General features: G+C 41.5%; 1 protein-coding gene across 1 annotated transcript in view; it reads left to right on the forward strand.

Annotated features, from left to right (window-relative positions):
• The window catches only part of ZCCHC24 (zinc finger CCHC-type containing 24), a 133260-nt gene that overhangs the window by 13024 nt on the left and 98019 nt on the right, over positions 1–22217 (forward strand). Inside the window, exon 2 of the mRNA XM_051982011.1 lies at positions 3668–3868. Within this exon, the coding sequence (XP_051837971.1) occupies positions 3668–3868 (201 nt within the window). The remainder of the gene's footprint in view (positions 1–3667; positions 3869–22217) is intronic.

The raw sequence follows: 22217 nt of genomic DNA on the forward strand, positions 1-22217 counted from the left end.
ATTTCTGACTGTTAATGAAACCGTTTGGAGTTTTCTTGGCAAAAAGTTTGCCACTTTCTTTTCCTGCTCTCTTTACAGATGAGGAAACTGAGGCAAACAGGGTTAAGTGACTTACTCAGCATCACACAGCTAGTAAGTGTCTAGGGTCAGATTTGAACTCAGGTCTTCCTGACTACAAGCCTGGCACTCTGGTATCACCTAGATGTCCATGAGGTGGACCAATAGGCTCCCCATAGGATTTGTGGGATTTGTGGGAGTAGAGCAGGCATCCTAAAAATGGATAATCTGATGTGTGATAAGTCCAGTAAGTGTTTAATGCTTTGGTAGGTGATGAGCCAGTTACCAAGATGTGCACTATATAATCCTTGTCCTTCAAGAATTTACAGTCTACTTGGTAAAGTGGATCATAAAAAAATGAACAATACTAGACAAGTCACCAACATTAATTCTAAACGTGGTAGAAGTAGTAGTTGCCATTGACGTTCAGGGAATGGAAAAATGGATCACTGTGAGTTTGGGCTGAGTTCTTCATTTTGTTCTTTTTTTTGTTGTTCTTTTAACTGGAAGAAAAATCAGACTGGTTTTGAAATCTCAGTCCCATCATTTTTGGAGGAGGCTGAGTGAGCAAGAGGATTCCTTTCCCCTCTCCCCCCCTCCCTTGCTCTGAGATTCCTTTGCAGTGGCTTGGGTCCAAATCAGTCTTAGGAGGCATTTTTGTGGTAGGTCTTCTGTCTTATGGGTGAGAGACTGAAGAAAGAGAGGGAAGGGAAGGAGACAGACACAGAAAGAGAGAGTGAGAGGAAGAAAGAGAGGGAAGAGAAAGAGACACACACACACACAGAGAAAGAGAGAGAGAGAGAGAGAGAGAGAGAGAGAGAGAGAGAGAGAGAGAAGAGAGAGAGAGAGAGAGAGAGAAAGAGAGAGAAGATACAGATGCAGACAGAGAGACAGACAGAAAAAGAGAGAGTTGAGACAGAGAGAATGCCAAAGGGAATGGGACTTAGAGGGAACTGTTGGGTTTTCCAGAGTCCTAAATTTCTTTGAGAATAACAGCCAGTGGGATAGAATGAATCAGCTTTCTTCTCATTTGGCAGTGTATTTTTGCTGTTGTTGTTGTTGACCTCTCTCTTGAATGGTTCTTCCTGCTTTCCTAAGGCTTTTGTGATAGGTCAAAAAGTTGTATTTTAGGAGTGCTCCTAAGATTCATTTTTTTTCCCAAGAGATCCAATAGCGGAGGGGGGTGGGTGGGGGAGTACTCTTCCCTCCCAGGAAGTCTAGGGAATCTGTGGGAAATCATGTCCAAATTGTCCAAGGGCATGCTTGTATCCATTCACCTTGATCTCTAAGTTCCTTCCTCCCCATCCCCCTTCCTCCTTCCTCCTCCTCACATAGTCCAGGAGCTGAGCAGCCTCTGGGTAGGTTTGAGAGAGGAAACATTGCTGTTCCTCCCCTAAGGTCTCCAAGCTTTTATGGAGGCTTTGGAAAGAGGTCAAAGGGGCTCAGGGAAATGGCAGTATGCCTTAATGATTAGAGCAGAAGTTAATGTAATTGAAGTTGGTGGAGGAATTGGGGAGGAGAAATGAAATATTTGGACTAACACTTCTTTACCAGGCCAGAATTGAATTAGTCCCCCTAAATTCTCCTGCAGGACTCGGAAAATCCCACGTAAATGCCAAGATAGTTGCAATGAGTATTATGGGGAAAATGGAATGCTTGGTTCTCCTGAGAGAAATATTTGTCTGTGGCAAGGCAGGGGAAGGCTAAAAGTGGCCACCAGATTGGGGAGAAGTTTGCTAAGAATTAATTAGTAGGTTTCCTCACCCATTAATATTTTTCTGGCAGAATATTACTGATTTCTATAGCATCTCTTAAATCCCTATTTAAAAAAAATAAGGTGAGAAAAGGAGATGCCATTATTTCTAAAATTGCATTTACTTGCCATGGAAATAAAGGCCACAATTTGAAGGTTTGAGATTCTTGTTTGGATCAACTTCTTGGTGTCAGAACCACAGGCCAATCTTAGAGGAGCTAAATATCAGTTTTAGAGTCTCAGTAGGTCATTTCCACTATATCATTTGGCCACTTCCCTGAGGTGAAGTTGTCTGGGCAGAGAATATTATTTCCATTTCATGGAAATGAGACCAATAGAAGGCAGCTCTTTGCCCAAGGTCACATAGTCAGTTAGCAACAGAAGCAACTTCCAGGTCTTTTGGTTCTCAGCCTGGTGTTCTTTGTCTTTGTTGTTTTTTTCAAAGATCTCTGAAGTTTTGGATGAAATGAAAAGGAAAAAAAAATGAACTTGGCAAATGCTAGCTGCCTGGATTTCTTTGCAGGTGATTGGTAGTGAAAACCAAATCATGGAAGGGTAGGTTGGGATGATGCTATTTGTCCCCTTATCCCCTCTACAGACTCCTTTGAGGCCACAGGCTAGCAGCTTAGAGATTCCTGTTTTCCATCACAGGAGCTTAGTTTTGTGGTTTGATAGGATGAACAGCTGCTTTAGGGGTTCACTTCTGGAGTTGGGATAATGCAGAATGGAGTGACTTGCAGATGAAGCTCTCAGCCAAGGAACTGGGGACGAACTCCCTTTCCAGTGTTTGAGAAGCCTCCTTATGAGAAATTACCTATCATCACCACTTTAATGGCTGCAGGCAGAATAGGGCATTAAGCTTTGACGTGAAAACTTTTCTGAGGGTAGAGACTGTAGTGTCCCACCCTCTGTATGGCCATTGCATAGAACTAATAAGTGGCCCAAGTGGGACTAGGAACTAGTCTGTTCTGAAGTCTGTTTCTGACATGGCCTTCTCTTCCTCCCAACTCTCACCCAGAGGGATACCAGCTTTCCTGGGATAAAATAAGAATAGCAGCCGATCTCCAAAGTGGGTATCCCTGAGCTGTGGCTCCCACCTCCAAATGGTCCTGCCTATCCTACTGTTGCCTGTCAAATTCTTGTCTAACAAAGCTCTGAGCTGGTAATGACTAAAAATAGACCATGTATACATCAGGCTAGGGGGCCAGGCTACCTTGCCTCTGAAGCCCTGCTGAAGGGAGATGTCTGGTTTCCCTCATGCAGACAGACTGAGAGTCACTGCTTTGCTAGAGATTTGGACAGAGGCTGTGCTCACCCATCCTGGGGGCTCTGGGAGAAGGGAGCTGGGGGTTACAGATTGGGGGTGGGCCCTGGATATTTTTACTAGACTTTGGTTCATTAATAATAACTAATCTCTCACAGTGGACCAGGAATGAGTCAACTCAGCTGGACATCAAGGGACTATTACCACCTCAGTCTCACAGGAAGCAGGGGTAGGGGTCTGATGATGGGTTTGACCTGGGAACAAATAAAGTCAGGGCTGTAATAACAATGAGGTGTGTGGGGAGCATCATCTGAGGACCTTTCTAGGTCTTTTGTCTCACTGCCAGCAATTAAAATATTAAGCCTAGTGTGAAGAGGTGAAAATGGAAGTTCCTGTGATCTCAAGCCTTACTTCCCTTTTTGGGCCATCTTCCGTATCTCATCTTCTAATTTTGATATTTTTTGGCTGTGGACCAGCTTCTTCCTTCTCTGAGTCTGAGTTTCCCTATCTATAAAGTAAGTTGATTAGGCTAGATAGTCTCTAAGACCCCATCTAACACTAAATTCTATGAACCTCTGAACTTCTCCTTGCAGGCCCTCAGCAGCAGCCTGTACAAGAGTGCATCTCCCTATGGCTCTCTCAACAACATCGTGGATGGGCTCAGTTCCCTCACCGAGCACTTCTCTGACTTGTCTCTCTCCTCGGAGGCCCGCAAGCCCAGCAAGAGGCCACCCCCCAATTACCTTTGCCACCTCTGCTTCAACAAGGGGCACTACATCAAAGATTGCCCCCAGGTAAGAACCAGGCTGCCTGGTCACTCTGGGGGATTCCCAACATCTCATGAGGATTCTGGCTTTTCTAATCTCTAAGTTATTGGAAAAGTTCACCATTTACTGTGGGGGGAAGGAGACATCTGCTTGAACATTGCTTGCTTCCAAAAATAAGTGTCCAGTATGGCTTTCTGCTTTTCTCTGATATCTGCCTCTTTTCTCTCCTTTCCTCTCTCTTTTTTTTCCTTCCTTTCCTTTCCCTAATTCCTCTTTACTGCCTTCCTATCTTTTTAAAGAGAGAAGTTGTCAGGTGTGTTAGAGGTTGGTATAAAGACAATTGTTTGCCCCACTTTCAGTTTGATATTGAATTGACGAGTTTTCTGTTGCAACAGTTTGGGGAGAAGTTTGTCTGAATCCTGAGATTCCTGGTCCCAGTGTCTGGCCATGAAGGAAAGCCAGAAAGGGGCCCCTACTAGCAAATTTGTCCCAGTTGGAAGACTTGAGACTGCAATTCGAAGTTCCCTGAACCTAGAAGAAAGGTGATGGGGGGAAATTTCCAAAGCCTTCCCTGGCCTCCTTTTTTTCCCCTTTCCCCCTGAAAGATCCATGGCCAGGTTTCCTGTTGGCTCAGGTTTCCATTTGGCCTGGCCAGGGGGTCCAGGCCCTGGTGGGAGGGGAAGCTGGCAAAGACTACAGCCTCCTCACCACTCTCCCAAGGCCCCCGCCTCTTCTCAGTCACAAGGAAGGAATGTGGGGCGGGTGCCAGAAATCCAGATGTGCTTGGTTGTGGTGTTCCCCTTATACCTTAGCTGCCTCACCTCCCTGCTTCTTCTGTCCTGCAGCCACTCTTTTCTTGGAGAATCTTGAGCAAATCAGAGGGTCTCCAAGGCCCAGGAAGGTTGGACCTCTAGGGAAAGAGCTAGGCTGGAAGCCAGGGAGGCTTCCCTTATATGCAGCAAAGGAAAGAGGGCTTCCTGGGAATAGGAAAGTGTCTTTCTATTGTGGAACAAAAAAGGAAAGAAGCAAGAGGATGCTTGGGAGTCTCAGAAATACTGTGGAATTAAATTCACTATTAAATTTACTATCCTTCATCCTCAGTTCCACAATAGACTGAGTCTCCTTCCTTCAGTTGCAAATTAAATAGAATAGTAGGAAACAAGAGGGTCTTTGCTTTTAATACTGGATCCTGGAGCTGAACATGGAGGCTTCATGTCCAACACCAGATAGAGGCCATTTTGTCACTTTTTGCACAGCCCATCTCATCAGTCTTCTTGACTAGATCCGTAGGTATCAAGATCACTTCGTTCTAAGAGTTGGTCTGGGAATTGTTCCCCTTTTTATCTCTTACCCCTGGCTCCAGCTATGGGTCAGCCCCTCTGAGAAACCCTGTCCTACTTAACAAGCTCTCAGAGAGACCTTGACTTTACATGGCCCATGACCCATTGTGAGAGGCAGCTGAGAAGCAGAGTTCTCATTCACTAGGAATTAATAAATCAGTGATGGAAGAGGTGGGTAAAGAACATCTGTTCCCAAAGATCTAATCAACTCCCAGTTATCCACAAGTGGATTATCTATTTTTGGGGTAGGGGGATCAGTAGCAGCAACTGCTGAATTCTTCTCCTTTGTATTAAACCATGTAGCTCAGAGACTGCAGACTTCTATTATTAGCACAAGTGTAACAATGAATTAATATTAATACTAATCAATAACTATTAATTAAAATGAATAGCTAAGTCAATTCAATTCAGCAAACATTAATCATGTGTAAAGCTTTCAGTGGTGATTTCCATGCCCATTTCTCGTGTGGCTATGGGGCTGCTTAATTTCGACTTTCTTTTTTTCTTATTAGGAGGGAAAGAGAACATAAGCAACGATTTGTTTGGTTTTTATTAACTCTAGGACAGGCTTTTAGCTAAACACATTGGGGAATATAGAAACAAAAGACATCGCTCCTCCCTTTTAAGGAGCTGGCAGTCTATCGGAGGAGATAAGTCCTAAATAACCAAAATAATTACTGGACATTGCAAGATAGGACAGAAGTAATATAAAGTATTTAAACACACATCACTTGCTATGCAGAATTTCAGCGGTGAGGGGAATTAGTAAGAGCTTAAACCAGAATCAGACTCAGATTATTAGAACTGAAAGAGAAGTTCGACATCATTTAGATCCTCTATGTCATTTTACAGATGAGAAAACTGGTCCAGGAGATGGGGCGGGGGGAATGACAGACCAGGTTTTTTGACAGTTATCTGTCCAGAATGGTAATATTGCCTCACATGTTTCCTTTTCACCAGAGATATGGCAGGTTGGCTATGCTGCCCATCAGCATCAAAGTGACCTGCAATGGTTTTGCTTTTTTTTTTTTTTTTTTTATTTGGTTGTCATTCCATAGCCACATGATCAACCAATATGAAGATGCAGATAGGAATCCTAGAGGACTCAGCCATATTTTCTTGAACAATATCCTGCTGATACTGATGCAGTGGAAGGAAAAGACGGGGATACCAAGTACCCATCCTTCTTCAGAAACCCCATAGCATTAGTGGATAGGATGGACTCCTTACTCTACCACTTACTGTCTTCGTGTTAGATGTACCTGGGCTAGTGCTGATGAGTAGGTGGTTTCTGAGTGAGCATCCCTAACTGGGACAATGCCTTAGGTGGGATAGACAGTTGTCAACATGGTGTTCTTACATTTGTGGGCGCTCCTTGGTTTTCCTACCTTTAGTTTCTCCCACTTCAATCTATTCTTCACAGTGCCATTGGATTTCCTCTTCCTCATTCAGACTAGTTCATGTTGCTTCTTTGTTCAGAGCCCTCTCTTGCCTTCCTGTTTGCTATTGACTATTTGTGGCATTCTGTACATGTCCTAAGCTCCCCTGGTTTTGTGGCCAATAATCCCCACATCTGGAATATCCTTTCCTTCCTTTATTTACCTATTTTTTTCTCTTTTTGGCCTAGATCTGTGATGTCATAGCATTTGAATAGTGTTGTATTAGGTTTTTTTGAATAGAGTTTTAAGGTTTGCAAAGGGGTAAACTTTCATCATCTCATTTGATTGTCAAAACAATTCTGGAGGGAATCCATACCTGGAAAGAACTATCAGTAAAGAAACTAATCCCCAAAATGCAGATCAACATTTACTTTGCAATTTACTGTCCTTAGAGAGTTTCCTGGATCAACTTGACTGCATGACTTGCCCAAGATCTCCCAACTAGGATGTGTCAGAGGCAAGACCTGAACTCAGGTCCTCCTAATTATGTCCAAGTCTTTATGCCACTTGTGCCTTCCTTCTTAATGAAATCAAGCCCAGGTCACATGTCTCCTGCTACATGAGACCTTAACTGATACCTCAACTTCTTCCTCAGAACTAATGGTACTTTGTCTCTCCTCTTTTCACTCATCATGTTTCACATTGTATTATAGTTATTTGTTACAAGTATTTCTATAGAAGGGCAAGGAAAGTATCTTATTTAAACCTTTGTATTTCCTCTCAACACTTAGCAGAATTCTCTTGGCACATAGTATACACTAAATATTTTCATTCAACAAACAATTGTTAACAGTTGTTGGGGAGTCTCCCTCTCCAAGTTGTGGTGCCTAAAGATACTCTATCCCAACCCCCTCACAATTTCAAATACTTATTGAGCCTCTTCTGATTGCAGGGTATTGTATCATTAGAGAATCCCTGTGAAAATACAAATTTCCCTAGTTGAGATAATATGGTTGTGCCTTTATCAGAAATTAATACACCAGTGTGAATTAGTTTATTGACTTCTTTCCAGCTTTATGAGTGAAGAGAGGATAGGGCAGAGTGGGGTTCAGAGCAGCAAGCACTGACTGGGGAAAGCTGGCTTATTGTTGGAGACAGACAAATGGTCCTAAGCAGCCAAAGGGTATTGGGTGCCTGAGGTGGGTGTAAGAAGGCATTGAAAGTCGGGGTGGGAGGGTGCTAAAGACAAAGCTTTATAGTCTTGCAAGGGGCCACTGCTGACTGGACACAATACAATGTAAAGATCAGATCTGGCTAAACTCTAGTTAATATCAGTAGGGACCAGTGAGTCTCAGCTAAAGTGAGACCTCTGACGAAGCAGCCAGAATTTGCAATGGTTCTACTGGCTTTAGTTGCTTTTTAGCATTTGATGAGTATGGAAGAGACCACTCTAAGCCCCAGTGAATAATCAAAACCCCCCCTGTATTTCTTACAAAGAATGAATATATTACTTAGAGTGAATATATACCAGCAATAGCCAGGGTTTGGATTTGGACTGGAAGCTTCATAAATGCATCCCCATGCACTTAAAAAACCCAGTGAAAAACGCTGTGGGCAGAGGTAACCCAAATGGTAATGGAGTGAGGAACTCCCAGCCTAGGGTGCCTCTTAGGGACCTACACACTAGTGTAGTGTGTGTGTATGTGTGTGTGTGTGTGTGTGTGTGTGTGTGTGTGTGTGTATGGGGGGTGGGAGGCACCCTAGACTAGACAAACCTGTGCATGCATGCTATCAGAATTCCTGAATGAATTTACTGTATCACAGAAGAGGATTTAACTGGTGTTGATCTTACAAAGAGCAGTTGCCTTCATTTTTACACAGCTGTTGTGCCCCTGTTGCATTTCAGGGTGGCAACTGTCTAGGGGTATAGCAGGATTGTGGGGGTGGCTTGGTTTTTTATAACCTCATTTCAAATGGAAACTGCCTGGGAGTCTTGAGACATCAAAGGCTCCTTCCCCAACATCTGCATTTCAGAATCTTGCTCAACCTGTGAACAGCTGGCTCTTCCTAATGTTTGGCTGGGCAGCCTGAAACTTAGCTTCAGTCTGCAGAGGGAACAGGGGCCTTGGTAACCACAGCTGGAGCATTTTGCTCTGAACAAGCTGTCCTCACAGACTACCAGACCTATGAGAGTGTGCTTATGTACATGAGTGTGAGGATCTTTGACATTAAATAGGGGTGTGTGTGTGTATGTGTGACCATGGGTGTGTGCATGAAGAGAAAGCCTGCTTAAAGGCTAGGCAGACTCAAGAGCCCTTGGGAGTGGCTTGAGGGGATAGGGGACAGCACCAGCTCTCAGCAGAGGCAGCTTGATGTGGACACTGCAGCTATTGTCCCTGAATTCACAACATATTCCTTATGGATACAGTGATAATGTCTAATGGGCTTTTTAAGGCAGGCCTGATTTCAGATATTCTGGTCTAGTTGTCCCCAGAAGTTGTAGAGATGTCCTGTGAAACCCAGTTATTCAGGAAGCAGGACCTGAATGAATGTAGTCAGCAAACATTACAATAAAAACACAGAGATCCCACAAGATTGTTCATGGCTGACTGAATATTGTGATTGTTCGAGAAGACACATGATTTTCTATCCCATTTTATGTTCCACCTGTAGCCAGGTATGCACTGACTATGGAAGTCACATGAAATATGCTTGTGGAAGAGTAGGATGGTAGGGATGGCTGAAAGAGCTATTTTAAGCTACAAACACCACATGTAACACTAGGATAAAAGCTTAATCAAGTTCCCTGATTTTATGGATATGTATAAAAAATTAGCTCTTTGTCAGACCGAGTTTTCCAAATTGTGATGCCTATGGAAGACACTGTACTTTTCAAAAAAAAAAAAAAAAAGCATGTCGAGGGGTAGGGAGAGGGAACCCTTAAAGCCCCACATCACACTTCCTTTGCTCGTCATTCTGGGATGGACAAGGGGGCAAGGGCTATATGGGTGACAAGGATGATTTCAGAGAAAGAATTCTTTGAAACTGAGGATATATCCTAATAGAAAAATATTTGTTTGAATGCACACCAAAGGGCTGAGGGATCAGAGATACAGTGTTTCCTCCCTCCTCTTGGTCTTTTCAGGATGTTGTTGTATCCCCAGCTACATCAAGACTTATACCACTGTGCTTCTCCTCAGAGACTGGGCCCTTGGATTTGTGGGCCTGGACGGTTCTGTCTGGGTGGCTCAGTGTAGACAAGAAGGGATGGGAAGCAGAGTCTGACGTTGCCTTACTCTGGGTAAACTGTAATTTTCAACTTTTGCAGGAGGTAACCGTGACCCGGGAATGGGCTCTAGAGCACTACTGTTCCATTTTTTTGAAGGAAAAAGATGACTTAGTCTAGAGGGCAGGTTTCTTTTTGTTAGACTGTTATAGATGGATTTCCTGTGTGACTTTGGGCAGATCCTGTTAAGGGATTCAGGGAAATTCTAAGTATTACCAATTCGAGGATATTTAAACTCATAAAGTTAAATGACAACCAAGATGGTACAACTATTTACTGGCAGAGCATGCCCTAAAACTGGGGTCTCTTTATCCTCAACCCAAGGCTTTTCCTTCACTTCCTTAATTCCTTTCTTGTTATTTTGTTCCTGATAGAATCCGAGGCCCAGGATTGGGGTGCAGGGGGTGGGGTGTCCATAACTCTTACCCAGACCCCATATCCCTCTGCCAATGCTCTCCTTCCACCCTCCACCCCCATCCCCAGCCAAGTCCTCAGTTGGGCGGGACAGCAGCAGCCAGATGGCAGGATGCCCAAACTCCCTGAGCAAGGAAGGGGGAGGGGAGTCTCTGGCCCAGCAGCCCCGCCTGCTCGCCTCCCCCCTCCTTGGCCAGCCATCTTTCAGAGCTTGTTTACTCTTTCCAGGGAGGCATCCATTGGGGGTTAGAAGTATACTGCCTCCTTCACCCTCCCCCCATGTACACCTGTATTACACACTTATGTGTGAGCATGTGCATGTATGTATGTTGGAGTGAGGGGGAGTTAGAGGAGAGTATTAGAAGAAGGTCTCAGGTCACTCCAAGAGTTTAAAGTCCCCCTTGTCCCGAGGGAAGCAACCATTCCTGATTCAGCATGCTTGAGGCCACTAATGAAATCCAGATGTCAGACACAAAACAATAATCTCTCCCACCCATCTGGCAGATCAAGTTTCTTGGAGATTGCAAAAGAAGAAGGGGGGGGGGGAAACCCAGAGAGAGATTCCTAGAACAGCTAAAACTTTAGAATTAGGCATGTAAATAGTTCCAGGACTATTGGATTGGGAGGGGTGGGGGGAGTGTGAGAAAGGGTGGGGGAAAGAGATGGCTTGGGGAATAAGGGGGAGGGGGATGAGGTAGGAAGGGAAAGCAGACAGAACAGGGAGAATCTGGCACATTTACTCTATCCCCTTCTCTCACCCCACTAACTCTGAAGGTTTTTTTATGTCTGTTTCTTGGAATTCTGTGTCTGCTAGAGTCCCAAAAGAATTTCTGTCTTCAGGATCTAGGTCTGTGTTTCTCCTTCAGGACTTTATGTTCTCAGGTATCACCAGCTCTTAGATGTGTGAATATGTGTAGGTCTCTCTCAAGGAAGTTTCTGGATCCTGAGTAAAGGAAGATGGGGAATCTCATTGTAACTCTGAGCAACTTTCTTGGAGTCAAAGCAGGACAAATATGCTGAAATCCTAAAGATGAGAGAAGCTCAGGAAGAAACTGCCAGGAAAGGGTTTAATAGGATTTATGCCCAAATCATAACAGAGAATGCTCACTTAGGTAAGTTTCAGGAAAGGCAAACACATTTCAAAATTATGTCTGCCTATGTCTTTTGTTGCTTCATGGGCTATATATCCATTAGATTATAAACTCTCTAAGGGCAGGGACTATTTCTGACCTTTCCTTGTATGTCTAGTACTTATATAGTACTTAGTCTACAATAGATGCTTAAATAACTAATTGGTGTTGAGATGTATATCCCTTTTTTTCTCCAGCATCATTCCTGAGTTATTTGGATGAAGTTCATGTAAGGTGAAATACTTGAACTAGATTGGGGGCCTGGATGCTGTATATGGCTTCTTTGAGCAAAATTCTCTGAGTCATATCTCTCCCAGTTAATCAAGTACTAGGTTTGGTTGGATCTCTGTGAGGAATCTATTGTGGCAAGTACTTCAAATTTTTTCCTTCCCAGAATGGGCTGCAACCATCATGGTTCAGTGTGTGTATGTCTCCCTAGACCTTCCAGAGCAGGGATCAGTGAAACATCTGCATTGAAACAGGGAGTTCCAGAGGGCTTTGAACCTAGGTAACTGGAAAGGGACCGATGGTTTTGTTGTTTAGCTCCTAGATGTCTCTTACTTACCAGGACCCTTGGAGTCTCTAGGTTGCTTGTAGCTTGGCAAAAATGAGCATCCAGGGGCCTCCAGCATGGATTGTAAGAACACTGGCACTGACTCCAACTACTCTAAGTACAGATTGAAAAAAAAAAAGAGGAAGTCCGTTTTGGTTTAGAGACAGCTAGGTGTGGCAGTGCGTAGAGCACTGGCTCTCAAATCTGACCTTAGATACTTACTAGCTGGGCAAGTTATTTAACTTCTGTTTGCCTCAATTTCCTCACGTGTAAAATGGGATAATAATAGCACCCATCTCACAAAGATTGTTGTGAGGATAAAATGAGATATTTATAAAGTGCTTAGTATAGTACCTGGCACATAATGGATGTTTAGTAGAAGCTTGTTCCCTCCCTACAGTGTGCATGAAAGGGAGGAATGTTCAAAAGGATGGGAGGGTAGTTTGGGGCCAGGTTGCAAAGGGCTTGAAGAACCATATGAGCTAGTATAACCTTAAAAGAAAATTTGTAGGTTTAAGTAGAGAAGGAACATGGGATTCATTTGTTGTAGAAAGCCATCAGAAGATCAAAGAATCATGAAAGTAGAGCTGAAATGACCATTATCTAGCTAGTAAGTTTATTCAAACTCAGGTCTCCTTAACTTCAAGCTCAGCACTCTGTTTACACTTATAAGACTTTAGAAGTTCACAAAAAGCTTACAGTAAATAGTATCCCATAAACTTCTTTTATATTGTCTGGCAATATAACCCTCCCTGTTAAAATTGTACTCACCTTTCAAGGATCTCATATTTTAAAAAAATCTTATTTTTATTTTGTTTTAATATCATCTTCATTTCAGAATATATCCATCACTGACATCATTCCCACAGTGACCCCATCTCTTTTGACAAAGAATAAAAAAAAAAGAAAATCAATTAAGCAAAAAAAAAAAACCCAACTAATTTTTCAGTTCTATCTGACAGCATATGTCTAATTCCACACTGAAAGTTCCATCCTGACATTCCCATTTCCCCAACATACAATCCAAGAACTCAACCTTTCTGAATTGTCATTTTCCAATCTTGTCCAATAGGTGGTGCTCCCTATGTCACCTTAAATCATATTCTGATGAACTAGTTTCGTTTGCCAGGGCATTGAATTGTCCAAGCAATGTCCTTTAAAAAAATACTTATGTTTGTAAACTATCATGAGGGGACAATCTGAAAGGTATGACCTGTGTTTGAATCTGCTTAAATTTGCTACCTGTTTCATCTTGGACAAGTCATAATCCCTCTATGTCTCAGTTTTGGATTAGATGATTTCTGTCATTTCATTTCTAGCTCTAAATCTATGGTCTCCTAACTCTATGACTCCTGGTACTATGATCCAGAGCTTGGCCAGTAGATTTCACATAGGTACTCTGGTAGAATGGGTTCCTGGTCCCAAGATTCCCTCTTGAGAATTCCTGGTGCTGGTTGGGGTCTCTGAGTCAGGCTTGACTCTAAGGACAACAGGTCTGAAAGTCTTCTGGGATGGCTGGATTGGTGACAGTGTTCTCTACCCTAAATATAATCTTTTTAGTTCATTGTGACATCTCAACCATACAATTCTGAGCACCAATAAGAATAGAAGGGAGCTAGGGAGGTCTGGAGCCATCATTTCCTACCTGCATCCATAGGGGAAGGGGCTTGTGTCTCATTAGATCAGACACCAGGAATATCCAACTGTTGTTTCAACCTCAATCAATATAGGCCAAAGTGAACTGAAGCCTTCCTTCTGTAGTGCCTGGTTAAAATTTGAGAAATGGCAAGAGGCCATAAGACCCTGAGCAGCCTCCAGATTACTGGGACTACATGGCAAAATGCAATGGATGAAGTTGGGTTTTGGACTTGGGGCTGGGGGTGGAAGTCCTTGGCTGTTAAAGACCATCCACTTCACAGGCAAAAATGGCTGTCTGGCTGGTTTGTGCATGAAGAAAGGAACTGAGGCCATGGGGTGCCCTTTTACTACTGTTTCCCTAGAGACCTCAGATGGGCCAGTTGACTTATACTCTAAGAACAAGTGTCCTAAGAATACTAAGATTCCTAAGTATCTTTTAGGGCTTGGTCCTGCTACCTTCATCAGTTCTTCTATTATGAACATAGTAGGCTATATATAGCTGGAGTGCTGGAGTAGCAGGTCTTGCTTCTCCTAGGATAGGAACAGAAGTGTCATTTAAGCTAGATGCTTCGATAGATTAACCTCCCCAAGGGGACCCAGTTCTCTTCATTTAGGCATGTTTCTACAGGTTAGGATCTTTCAATTTTTCATGAAATGAGTCAAAGGGTAGCTTCATTCCATTAGAGAGCCCGACTCTGCCCTGGAAATGTTTTGTGTATTATACTCTTGAATTGTAATACTAGTGAAACTGAAAAAAATATTGACTTTTAATGGTGGTGGATTTTCAGATACACCCTGTAGTTTCCTCATAAGACATTAGAGGTGCTGCATTTAGTCAGAAATGACATTTAGTTCACCAGCTAACATGGCCCACTAGCTCCGTGTCAGAAGGTCCAAGAAGAAGTCCTATAACAACACTTATCAGGGGGAAGCTGCCTGGTTTACTTGTGTTGCCTGTTCCTTCCTTCAAGAGAATTAATGATTTGGGTGAAAGTGGGACTTCTGGGACAGCTGTTACCATAGCTGCTCTTCCCTGGTACTTTCCCCTGTCCCTTACAGCTAGCATCATCTTGCTGAATCTACTCTAGCTGTCAGAAACATGGTAGTGTGCCCTTCAATGTTGTCTCTCTGTCTGAAGTCAGCTTTGCAGCCCCCTCTACAGTGTGTTGGCCTTTGTAGGGAGGGGGTGCAGCCAGGTGTTCAGTGAAATCAATAAGATGTCACTACCTGCTCCTGAAAAAGCACAGGTGGAGCCCATGTCAGTGGCAGAAGATAACAAGAAAATAAGCAGGAGCCAAAACTGGAATAGTCCATGGGGGAAAAGTAAATTTCCCAGACTAGGACAGAAGGGAATGTAGAGTGATGTTGGAGAGAGGAGTTTGAAATCCCAGTCCTCAAAGTTAACTGTCCAAATAGTCATAATGACTAGGTGATGTTGCTGCAGGGCACTGAATTTAGGGATATTGATAGCACTTATACCCTGCATACCAGCAGCATAGAAATAACAGTGCTTATTATCTGATTAGCAAGAATAATTAGATAGGAAGCTTTCAGAGCTTTGATACTTCTTTGTCTTGGTAAGCACACTGCAGGATGAGTTTCCTCCTCCCAAACCTGTGGCATAGCATCCTTACTGGATCTTGGAAAATTTGCCTTCTTCCCTCTCCATCCCCTCAAAAAAAAAAAAACCTAACTGAATTTTGTTTTTAAAAAGTTGGTTTTAGGTCATTTTGGGGACTGCTTGCCCCGGTTTCATTTTGTGAAGCATAAAAAAAAGGTTACTTGTTCTACTTCCTATACTTCCCAGGGGTGCTCTATATGCTTTGTTCAAGCTGCAGTAACTGAGAGCATACTGTTATCATAAAGACTCAGAAAAACTGAAAGAGACCTTAAATATCAGTGAGTTCAATCCCTTTATAGTTAAGAAAAATGAGGTTTGAAGAAAGTCAGGGTTTTGCTCAGTTAACAAGTGGCAGAATCGGGACTCTAAATTCACTTTAGCAATTGCTTCTTTTTTTCTGAATGCTGCAGCCCATTCTAAGAAGAGGGATTGTAATGGAAACACGCAGGAGAATTAGAGGGGTGGGCATACCATCACATTTACGTATCAACTAACTCTCCAAGTAATGCTGACATTGTGCATCCTGTTTACCTCTAGGCACTTCTCCCACTTTAGATATATTTTAACGTATATTTCATATATATTGCACAGACTTAGAACATATGTTCAGATGGTGGTTTGATACATTGTAAAGGAGTGAAAAATTTTTAGAGTTGGAAGTAATATCAGGTTTATTAGTTCCATTCCTGCCTGAAAAGGAATCTCTCCTGCAGTACCCCTGTAAGTGATTATCCAAAACTTGTTTGAAGACTTCTTGTGAGAAGGGAGCCCACTATCTTCAAAGGCATTCAACTTTAGGGCATCTCTAGATGGTGGGATCTCTGCACCTTCCTGGTTCTGCCCTCTGAGACCAAAGAGATCAAGTCTAAACCTTCTTCCATTTGAAAAATGGAGAGCAGGAAAAAGAGAGAGACAGAGTCCCAATAGGAGAGAAAGAGGAAAGAGAAAGAGAGACAGAGACAGAGAGAAAGATAGAGAGAGGTGGAGAAGGACAAATACATAGACAGAGAATAAAAATAAAACAGACAGATACAAAGAGATATGTTTATTTTTCGCTTGGCAAAAACAACCTTTATTTTCTACCTCCATTCTAAACAAATCTCTAAGTACAGAATCACTCTCTGCCGCCTTTCTTCTTTTCTTCTCCCTCTAAATCAGGCTTCTTGTTGATGATGGTGTGTAGAAAAGGAAGAGGAGTGTAGAAAGGGAAATATGGGATGCCAAATACAACCCATTCTATCTTTACAATTTTGTTAAGAAGATAGGGTCTAAGAGATGAGGAAACAGAAATTAGTGTCTCAGTGAAACTTTTCCAGCAATCTGGAGTCCGGGGTTATTTAAGAGACCTTTACACTGGCCATGACAGAGTGAAAACTAGCACAGAGAAGATACTCCAGTTGCTCCAAATGGAGTCATTCACTGTGCCTGAATGAATTATCTCCTGATCCTGAAAGAAGTAGCAGATAAGATTGCTGAGCTATCATCACTGATATTTGAAAGATCAATGAAAACAGGAAGGTACCATAAGCTCAGAATCAAATGTTGTCCAGATAAAAGGAGGAGGAGAAGAATTTACAAACTATGTCAATAAATTGACTGATTACTGGAAGAATTCTGGAATGGATCAGTAAAGCAATGGTAAGTTTATGTCAAAAAAAAGGAAGTGATAATTGCAAAGAACTAGCATGGCTTTAACAATAATGGATTATTTTAAATTAACCTTATTAGACAGGATTGCTAAACTAATAGATGAGGAGATTGCTTTGAAGAGAGTGCTAAATTTTACCAAAGTTTTTAATCAAGTATGAAATACTGTTTTTGTGAAAAAGATGGAGAGTTATGGATTGGGTGTCCTCTGTATTCAGAACTGACTGATTGGACAGGATTAAAAATTAATTGTTAACGACTCATCAATATGGCAGGGAGTCTCCAGTAGAGTATCCAAGGGATTTGTGCTTGGCTTTGTGCCAAACTTTTTCAACAATGATTTGAATAAAACTATAAATCATGATCATCATGATCATCATATTTTGCAGTGATACAAAGCTGCATGAGATAGCTAATACAGTCAATGACAGATCTAAAAGAATCGTGACAGACTAGAGAACAATTAGGTGGAATTTTATGAAATGCAGTAGGATTAAGTGTGAAGTTTTTCTCTTGGATACAGAAAGTCAGCTTCACATATTAGATGAAGAGGCATGGAGAGACAACAGTTGTCCTAAGAACACTCTGAGATTTTCATTGGATTGTAATTTCAGTATGAGTCTGTAGTGGATTTTGGAAACCAATGAATCTCATTCAATTTTGTACTAAGAGGGGAATGGCTTTCAGGTGAGCAGCAAATGAATGAAGGACCTTGTGTGTCTGAGCCACATGAAGGAAGCTCTATAGAAGGAAGTGGACATGTTTAGCCTGGAGAAAAGAAGAGTCAGTGGAGCACTGAAATTTGAAGGACTGTCAGGAGGAGAGATGGGGTTTTTCTGTTTGGCCCTAAAGAACTGAAGCAAGAACAGCATGGGCAAGATGCCATTTAGGCTTGATGTGCATCTGACCAACCCTTGGTAGCTTCATGTTCTCTTTGCTTTTCATCCTTAGTATCTTTGCTGCAATCAAGCCTCTCTTACTGGGTACTCCCTTTATTATATCAGAGCCATTTAGCAAAGATCCCCGACTTAGGAACTTCATGATTTAAAACTGAAGGGTGACCTGCTAACTCTCATTTTACGGAGGAGACTGGAAGCTTCAAGAGTTTAAGTAATGCTAGAAAGTAGCAAAGTTAGGATTCAAATCCCTGACTTTTAACTTTTTAGTCAATGCTCTTTTCACAATACCATAGAGAATTCTATACTTTGGGATTCTTACTTAATTGGCCAATGGTAATTGGCTTGGATTTCTAACCAGCTTCTGAGTTTGGATGATATGGGTTCAAGCTCAGTCTTTGACACATATTATGTGTGTGTGTGTGTGTGTGTGTGTGTGTGTGTGTGTGTGTATGTGTGTACATAGGTATCAGTGGCAGAGGGAATTGCTTCCTCTGGAGTTCCCTCCACCAGCAGTTTCAGCAGGTCCTGACTAAAAAATAAAAGCAAAACAATCCCTTTCTTCATCCCTCCAGTAGATAATAGTCCTGGTCTTCCAAACTCTAAATCAGTTTCAGCCTGAATTTCATTTGGAAGTGGTTCAATTTCCTTCATCTCTCCCTACCCCCCTAGAAATTAGGCTGCCATATTGGGCTAGAAAAGATGCCTACTTCTTGAGCTTCTTGGGATGATTCCTTCTTGGAGAAATTCTGGGAAAGCCTTGGCTTTGGCTACCTTTTAGTTCCCCTGACCTAGACCATTTTCAGGTTTATGATACATGTCACAACCCTGACAGTCAAGTAAGGATCTTTCCCTGGCCCTCCCCTCTCACCTGATCTCTTTTTATAATCACTACATCATCACATAATACTGCCTTTAGGGAAGAGCTAAAGAAATGTATACATGACATTTGTAACCACTTCTTTTCAAAGAAACTCATTTGGTCTGGTTTTCTTGATTACACTGTAAGCAATAAAAGTGAAACTGGGACTAGCTCTACTGTACTGTCTTATAAATTCTCATTGTACAGTGGAAAAAATGTGGAACGGGCTCTCGTCCTAGTTTGTCACTAATTAGAAGTGTGCCCTAAGATGCATCATATCTTTTTGAGCTTTAGAAATATCATTTGACTATGGCAGAATTATGGGCCCAATCTAATGACAAAACAAAAATAATGTAAAGTCCTACTTCTGGATCAGAAATCAAATGCCAAAATCTAGATGGACAAAATTATTCTTTAAAAAAGTTCTCGACATTGAAATTCTTAGATGTTCATAAACATAGAAGTTCATGTTTTTGACATAAAAGTTATATGACATAGTCACCAAAACAGTGAGTGGAATATTAAGACTTCATTGAGTAAAGCTGAGAGTCCAGGCTGACAAATACCATAATCCATTTGCTCTGGTCAGAACACATCTGGACTATTGTGTTCAGCTCTGGGTCTCACAGTTTTGGGAAGGATATTGATATCTGGATCCAGGATGAAGAGTGATATGGAGACTATGCCATTCCAGGATTAAATGAAGGATGTAAAGAGAATCAGACTTAAAGGGAACTTGTTATCTGTTTTACAAGTATCTGAAGGGCTTGACCCAACTTGGCCCCAGAGAGCAGAATTAAGAGTTTTTGAGTGGAAACTGACAAAAGACATGTTTCATCTCAATATAAGGAAAAAGTTCAAACCGACTAAAGTTGTTCTAAAATGGAATGAGTTGCCTTGGGAAGTAGTGAAAACCCTGTCACTGAAATTCTTTAAGGAGAGGTTGGATGATGACTGAAAACTTTGTTGAGTGGCACAAAATATAGAGTGTTAGGTCTAGGGTCAGGAAGACCTAAGTTCAAATTTAGCCTCAGATACTTCTGTATCTGGAGCCTGTGACTCCAGGAAAGTCACTTAACCTCTGTTTGCCTCAGTTTCCTCATCTTTAAGATGGAAATAATAATAGCACCTACTTCCAAGGGAAGTTGTGAGGATTAAATGAAATAATTATAACAATATAGAGCACTTATTGTAGTTTCTGATGCCTAGTAAATGACACATAAATGGCTTAAATGGAGGAGTTAACCAGGCAATCCAAGCAAAACTCAGCCTGGCTTTTCAAACCAGAACAGCTGCAAGGGTGTAGTGTGAAAGGGGGAAGGGCACAGGAGTTAGTTTTCATGACACCCTTCCTGTCTGCCAAACTCCCGGCAGGAAAAATGCCATCAGGCAGTTTTCATATCCTTGGAGGCAAGTTTTCAGTGAGTTATTCTTTTTAAAGTGGTTGTAAAGGCAGTGACTCTGGGCTACTTAGCTTAGGACTGGCTTTTGTGCCTATCTGAAAACCCTTTCAAACTGTTACCTCTGAGCTAGCCAGGCTTCCTCATCTAAGAGGATCATTCTACTGAGGGTGGGGGCCTGTGCCTGGTCCCCTTACTAACTATGCCAGTGACAGAGTCAGGGCTAATTCTAAGCTCTGTGGGGATAGAAAATTAAATCCAGATTCCTCACTAAATTCTCCATGATCCTTCTCAGATCATAATGATCTTTAATTCTTCTAAACTCTGTATTAATCGACAGTAGCATCATCATCACCTTCTTCACCTTTGTATGTTTTATTCTTGCCTTATAGACTGTAAATACCATGAAGCTAGAAATGTCTCATCTTCTGTACTTAACATTCTGTCCTGTGTGTGCTTGGTACATACATGATTAGTAATTTTGTTCCCCTTGGGGGATCTCCGACATTCAGCCTGCCCTCCAGACTGTTTCTTCCCTGTTAGAATGTAATAGAAAATATAACTGTTCCTTGAGAGTAGGAATTGTTTTAAATTTGTATCCCCGTGCCTGGCACAAAATATGTGTTTGATTAATTATCTACCTAACTATAAGGATAGCTTATGTTTATATACTCCTGTACAGTTAGTGAAGCACTTTTACATCCTTTATCTCACAATGACCCCACAAAATTATACACATCAAATGATGTAAACCTTGGCTTTATCAAAAAATGCACTTATCCTTGCCAGATCTGTGATTTCATTGGTAAAAACAGTTTCTGGTAAGAAACATTCTCTTCTAAAGTAGATCAGTACTTGCTCTGCAATTTATTGTCTTAAAGACTTTCCTGGGGAACTAACAAATTAAATGACTTGCCTACAATCTCATCTCCAGTATGCATCAGAAACAAGACTTAAACTCAGGTTTAACTCAAGATTATCTCTTTATTCATAATGCCATGCTATCTCTCCAAAGGCTCTATAATGATAATATAAATATCAGCAATCTTCATCATTATCTTATTCTCATCATTATTGTTACTGATGCTTTTATCTCATTTCCATCTTTTCTGATATTATTATGCTGTCCTCTTATTTGATGGGATTGAGATGGAAATGGTCTTAGGACAAGTCACTTTCCTGTTTGTATTCTTTTATACTCAATGAACAGGCTGATAAAATTACTGTTTAATATAAATTATTAAGAGGTAGGATGTAAACTTTTCTTCTTTGGGCTCATTGAAAGTGTTCTTGGATTTATGGGAATGATAGGTATTCATCATATTCCCATATTCCTCTGCTAGGTCTCTGTTAAGAAAGATTTCCATTCCTTGTAGCTGGGATGTTGTGAGTGTTTCATATGGCAACATGTATTAAAACATCCTTTTAAAGTTCTTATGGATCAATATTGTGGTGGTAATGATGGACAATGGTTCAATTTATAATAATAATGCAATTTCAGTTAAGTTATCCTGAATATTTTGAGTTCTATACTTGTAGTAGTAGGACTTAATGTCTGTCAGCTCATGAAAGATAGATGTATCCAATATATAATTCTGGTCACTAAGTATTATCTTGCTTGATACTTTATTTTGTAACCATCAATGATATATCACACAATTTCTGTCAGATTTTATCCTGGGACCCTATATACAATCTCTCAGCAACCACATCAGCTCTTATGGGTTTTACTCTCAACTCTAGACAGAAAACTCCCAGATCTGTATATCTTGCCCCATCTCTATCTTGAGCTTCAGTATTGCATCATCAGTTGCTTGTTGGACATTTCATAATGGATGTCCTAGAGACATCTTAAATTCAATATGTCTAAAACTGAATTCATTAGTTTCCCTTCTTCCAAATCTTCCTGTTTCTGAGCAAAAGACCACCATCCTTCTATTGTCTTCTGTTCATTATCTTGCCCTTTTTCTCAGCTTCTTTCTCTTTCACTTCAAATATTCAACCCAGTCTTGCCATTTATATCTCTATATCTGCCCCATCTAGCCTTTCCTCTCCACTCACATTATTGCTGCCATTTTACTTCATTAAAGTCTCCATCACCGCTTGCCTTCTAATATGCTATATCAAAGCAATTTTCCTTAGGTGCTGATCTGATCATGTGATTCTCCTTTTCAGTTATCTTTAGGGATTCCCTATTGCTTATAGATACG

This window comes from Antechinus flavipes, chromosome 2, assembly GCF_016432865.1.
Source record: "Antechinus flavipes isolate AdamAnt ecotype Samford, QLD, Australia chromosome 2, AdamAnt_v2, whole genome shotgun sequence".
NCBI classification, from domain to species: Eukaryota; Metazoa; Chordata; class Mammalia; order Dasyuromorphia; family Dasyuridae; genus Antechinus; species Antechinus flavipes.